This window comes from Lactuca virosa, chromosome 3 (assembly GCF_052849685.1).
Source record: "Lactuca virosa cultivar CGN04683 chromosome 3, Lactuca_virosa_CGN04683_v6, whole genome shotgun sequence".
NCBI lineage: Eukaryota > Viridiplantae > Streptophyta > Magnoliopsida > Asterales > Asteraceae > Lactuca > Lactuca virosa.
This window is the reverse complement of record NC_136428.1, coordinates 284142466-284148373: the sequence shown is the minus strand read 5'-3', so window position 1 is coordinate 284148373 and position 5908 is coordinate 284142466. Positions and strand designations below refer to the sequence as shown.

Here is a 5908-nt window from a genome sequence, read left to right as displayed (position 1 = left end):
AAAATCGTAGCAAAAATACCTCGATGAGCTTCTGCGACCAAAAACACTTACCCTGCGATCGCATAGACTGGACTTGCGATCACAGGTTCCACAAAAACTGCATTTTTCAACTTTTTTCAAATTCTATCTGTTCCTTCTTATTTTAAAAACACGATTCAGTTAAAAAGGGACGACCTAAGTAGCCAAAAGCACACAAAAATTGAAAAGAAGTTGCAAAAAAAAAAGAAACTAAAACAAACGTCCGGGTTGCCTCCCGGTAAGCTGCCCGTTTTTACTGTCGTTGGCTCGACATTGTTACTTGGTTTCCTCAATTGCAGTAAGTCGGGACCTCGACTACCTCCACTTCTTCATTTGTAACTTGAAACCCTTCGTAAAATGGTTTGAGACGATGACCATTTACCTTAAAAATCTTTCCTGTTTGTTCACTCTTAATTTCTATAGCACCATGATCAAACACGTTAGTAACAACAAAAGGTCCCACCCAACGAGACCTCAATTTACCATAAATAAGTTTGAAACGAGAGTGATATAAGAGTACCTTTTGACCGGTAGTGAATACCTTTCGCGAGATCATCTTGTCGAGAAACGCTTTCGTCTTCTCCTTATAGATTGCTTCGTTCTCGTAAGCATCATTCCAAATTTCTTCTAACTCTTGAATATCCAATCTTCTTTTCTTACCATCTTCATCCATGCTCATATTCAAGTTTTTGACAGCCCAATATGCTCGATGCTCCAATTCAACCGGTAATCGACAAGGTTTACCAAAAACAATTCGATATGGTGACATACCGATAGAAGTTTTGTATGCTGTCCGGTGAGCCCATAACGCGTCATCCAATCGAATACTTCATTCTTTCTTGACTGGATTGATGGTTTTCTCTATAATTCCCTTGATCTATTTGTTTGAAGCTTCAGCCTGCCCGTTGGTTTGCGGGTGATATGTTGTGGATACCCGATGTGTGACACCATATTTCTTGAGGAGTGCTTCAAGGGTGCGGTTACAGAAATGTGTACCCCGATCACTAATAATGGCTTTTGGTGTCCCAAACCTAGCAAATATATTTGTCTTGACAAAATCAACCACAACCTTGGCATCGTCTGTTCCTGTAGCTTTTGCCTCGACCCATTTGGACACGTAATCCACAACAAGTAATATGTACACAAACCCAAAAGATGGCGGAAACGGACCCATGAAATCTATACCCCAAACGTCAAAGATTTCACATACTAAGATTGGAGTAAGTGGCATTTGATTACGAGATGTCAAGGACCCAGTCATTTGGCACCTTTCACAAGTTTTGAAAAATAGAAAGGAGTCACGAAAAATATGAGGCCAATAAAGATCGTTGTCCAAGACCTTGCGTGCGCTTCGTTGTGGACCATAATGCCCTCCACAAGCTTCTGAATGGCAGAAATTCAGAATTGACTTGACTTCATCTTGGGGCACACATCTTCTGATCACCTGATCATCACAGTGTTTCCATAAATACGGCTCGTCCCAGACATATCTTTTCGCCTCCTTCTTTATTTTATCTTTCTGGGCTCGGGTGAGATCTGAAGGGAGTTCTCTGGAGACCAAATAGTTCACTATATCAGCAAACCAAGGAGGGTTCTGAACAGCGAATAGATGCTCGTCAGGAAATGTTTCACAGATCGGTGTCGGGTCAACAGGTGGAGTGAGTCTGCTCAAATGATCAGCTAACAAATTTTCTCTCCCACTTTTGTCCCTGATCTCTATATCAAATTCCTGTAGCAGCAAAATCCATCTAATCAACCTTGGCTTTGAGTCTTTTTTGGCCAAAAGGTACCGAATAGTTGCGTGATCAGAAAAGATTATAACTTTCGTGCCCAACAAATATTGTCTGAATTTTAGATTCTATTCAACCATTCAAAAGCATGCTTATCAAACCGACTAAGTTCATTGATGCAGTGTTCAAATTCTGGTACTGTTGTTGTTGTTGCACATTGCCATAACTGATATTTATACTCTTTGGTTTCCATTTTTCCTCATATTTTCATAAATATGCCTTAGACAGAACCGATGCTCAGCTTGTGGGTATAGTTGTGCAATAACATGTAAGAGTCCCTGTAAAAGATTATCCCACATAATTAGTCATACAAATGGTTAACAAATGAACAATTAGTTATACAAAAAGAAGAAAATAGTACCTTTTTTCTATCACTCATGAAAGTAAAGTTAGAATTTGAATACAACTCTAAGTCATCTCCTAAGCATTCTAGAAACCATTTTCAGCTACTCAAATTTTCAATCTCAACAATGACATATGCCACTAGGCATATGCCATTATTTGAATCCAATCCAACTGCAGTGAGTACTTGGCCTGGAAATGGCCCTTTCATAAAAGCACCATCTAGTCCGAGAATATGTCTTAACCCTGCTTTAAACCCTTTCTTCAATGCCCCTAAGCAAACATACACCCTTTTAAACTGCCTTGTTTCTCTAACACTATTAGGCTTATTAACAACCTCAAGCTTGACGGTTGTATCGACATTAGTTGCTTGTACTTCCAGAAGATAATCTCTTAACACCTCATATTGCTTTGTGTAGTCACCGGTCACCTACTTTGTAGTTGTTGCTTTTTCCCTCTACACTTTGTGTATGGACACACCAACTTGAAGCCTCATTTAAACTTGGTCTTGAATGCTTCGAAGGGGTACTGTAGGGTTAGACTCGACCAAGTCTAAGATTTCTATGGATATATACTTCACAGTGCAAACCCTAAGTTTTCTAGTTTGAACACAAGTATGATTGTCCAGTAAAGTTTTCACATACCAATAATCACTATCTTTTGACCTTGAAGTCTGTATTGACCAAGAGCAATTCACTTTATTACCCTTACCTACCCTACTTGCATTTACATCAGGTACATTACCTTTACACACAACCCTAAGCCTCGCTTTGTCGTTTTTCTTGAAAGCAAGATTCCTTCTAGTTTCAATGGCAAGTTTGTTGACTTTGTCCTTAATTCCCTTTTTACTTTTATACTTTTGGCCCACTTGAAAAGTAAATGCATAGACTTCACCAAGAGAGCATTTCTTCTCCTTTACCAACTGTTTTAATATTGCTTTCCTCCTCTCATTATCAATATCTTCACCTAAGGAGTCCTACTCATCATTGTCAATTACATCAACATATTCAATATTTTCAATATCAACATTTTCTTTAATACCCTCAACACCCTTTCCTCTGTCAACATACTCAACATCTAGATCAACAATCATAGAGAAATCACTCGTGTCCACCTCAACATCACTTACATAATTTTCTTCATCTTTATGAAAGTCACTATCTTCCTGACTCCCTTCACTACCCCCTTCACCAAGTCCTTCATCAACTCCTTCACTTTCAAATTGACTTTCACCAAGTCCTGCGCCAACTCCCATACTGTGATCATTAAGTTCATTAAAAGTATATTGCCTAAAGAAAGGATCAAAGTCTTCAAATTCAAATGACTGGTCATAAAAGGTATCAAACACTTCTATATTTGCTTCTAGATCAGCAAGAGTTTCACCTTGATCATGAACTTCTGTATCTTGATCACCAATAGTTACACCTTGATCATGAACTTTTGTATCTTGATCATGAACTTTTGTATCTTGATCACCAATAGATGCACCTTGATTACCAATTTCAACATGTGCATCTTGATCACCAATATTTGCAGCGTGTTCCAAGTTGAAACATAATTTCTTACTACATGATTTATTCCCTTCAACTAACTACAATCTCCTATTCTTATTGTATTCTGTCTCATACCTCACCAAACTCAATTCAAGATTTGGGACCTCTTCCTGGTTTTGATTTACTGGATGCAAATCAACCACTGGTGAATTTGATTTTGGTATGGGCACATCATCTGCTATTTCCTTAATTATGACCCTAGGTTTAACGCTTGGAGACATAAAGTATGTAAGTAACTTAGTTTCATTATGTTCAGTGTATACCTTGAAGATCTTATTATGTTCAATGTACTGTGCAAGACTAAGTACATCAACATCATTCCCTAGAGCTCTAAGAACAAACTCCAAATCTCCATTTGGCAGTTGATAGTGGTAGTAAATGACTGTTGATACCTTATAACCAAGCTTTAGCATCACCTCGTCCAACTCATGCACATAGAACTCATCCATGTCTAACAGGTCCACGTGGTCTAATTTTCCTTCAATGTAGCTTATCCCTGGGAATTTTGTGAACCTCCCTCCGTGACGGAGCTCAATAGTGAACATGGTGGGATATCCTTCTGTGAAAAATGATGAACCAAACCAAAAAAAACATTACTTTATACTGATTGTAAAAACTTTTTATTGTTTCAAACAAATATAAGAAACAAAGTACGTTACCGTAAATCCGGATTGCATCAAAACCCTTATTTCTTGGCCTGATTTCCCACATTTGGAGCATGCTGCTCGATTCGAACTTGCGATTGAATTTGATGATCAGATGCAAGAGTTTAAGGAACAATTAGGATTTTGATTTTTTTATCAAGAAAGTGGATTTAGTGGGTAGAGAGTGAAATGTCATTAACTCTAACTGTGTATATACTTTAATATGGCGGACATAGAGGTGGAAAGACGAAAATACCCTCGTCTTTATTGCAAGTAATGGCACATATGGACGGAAGTTAGTGTGAGGGACCAAAAACAATAGAAAGATCCAATTTTGGACCAATGTTGCACCAACATTTCGTTTTGGACCAAAAGCACATAAATTTGTCAACCATAGGGACCATTTTGCAATTTTGTCTTTTATTTTTTTATACTTGTTACCACTTATCACAATTTCCGAATTATCATTAAATAAAATTCGCAAGAACATTTCACTTTGCAATTCCTTTATATATATATATATATATATATATATATATATATATATATATATATATATATATATATATATATATATAGAAAAGTTCAATAGAGAACCATTATTAATTAAGGAACCAATGAACCAATCCAAAACGTCGAAATTTAAAGTGATCAACGACAAAAAGAAGGGTTATAGACTTTTACAATGGACGCACATGCACCAGGATTATAAAAAAACTCACTTCCTTTTTTTCGTTTAAAATTTTTTTAGGCCATGTTTTTTATCGAAAAAAACCGAGTATATCGTTGTTCACGATTTTTCGTCCTGTTTCCAAAGAGATCCATGATGATATATAAAAAACGATTTTTTTTTCGAAAAAAACTCACTTTATTTTCTTTGTTCAAAAGTTAAGGTCTATTTTTTTATAGAAAAAAATTAATGAATATATCAAAATTGATGCTCTTTTGTACTTTTTAAACATGCATTCATATTCATGTAAAAAAAAGAACGATATTTCAGTTCAGATTCATATTCTGAACTTGTTCAGATTCACATTGTGAACTTTCTCAGATTCATAGCGTGCATAATAGTAAGTCAGATTCATAATGTGAATTTGAACTGATCGAGCTTTTTCACATTGTAAATGTTAAAAATTAAAATATTTACAGTTTAGATTCACAGTGTGAATCTACACTGATTGATGTTTTTTTTTTGTGAACCTTTTTAGATTCATAGTGTGTATAATAGCAAGTCAGATTCACAATGTGAATCTGAACTGATAGAGTTTTTTCACATTGTGAATGTTAAAAATTAAAATATTTATAGTTTAGATTCACAGTGTGAATCTACACTGATCGAAGTTTTTTTTTCTAGTCGGTGTTGATGTTTATTAATAGATTATAAAAAATTAATATTTTTTGGTATAATTAGTTTTTTTATTAAAATAAACTTAAATATTGAAAAAATTAACAAAATGAAGTGAGTTTTTTTGGAAAAATTGTTGTTTTTTATATATCATCATGGATCTCTATGTAAAGAGGACGAAAAATCGAGAACAACGGTATATTTAATTTTTTTTTT

The 5908-nt window shown here is 35.5% G+C and overlaps 1 protein-coding gene across 1 annotated transcript; it reads right to left on the bottom strand.

Annotated features, from left to right (window-relative positions):
• Window positions 1-307: 307 nt before the first annotated feature.
• Window positions 308-787, bottom strand: LOC145164637 (uncharacterized). Its single transcript, XM_079083348.1, has one exon. The coding sequence runs from the start codon at window positions 785-787 to the stop codon at window positions 308-310; it is 480 nt and encodes a 159-aa protein (XP_078939474.1).
• Window positions 788-5908: the final 5121 nt, after the last annotated feature.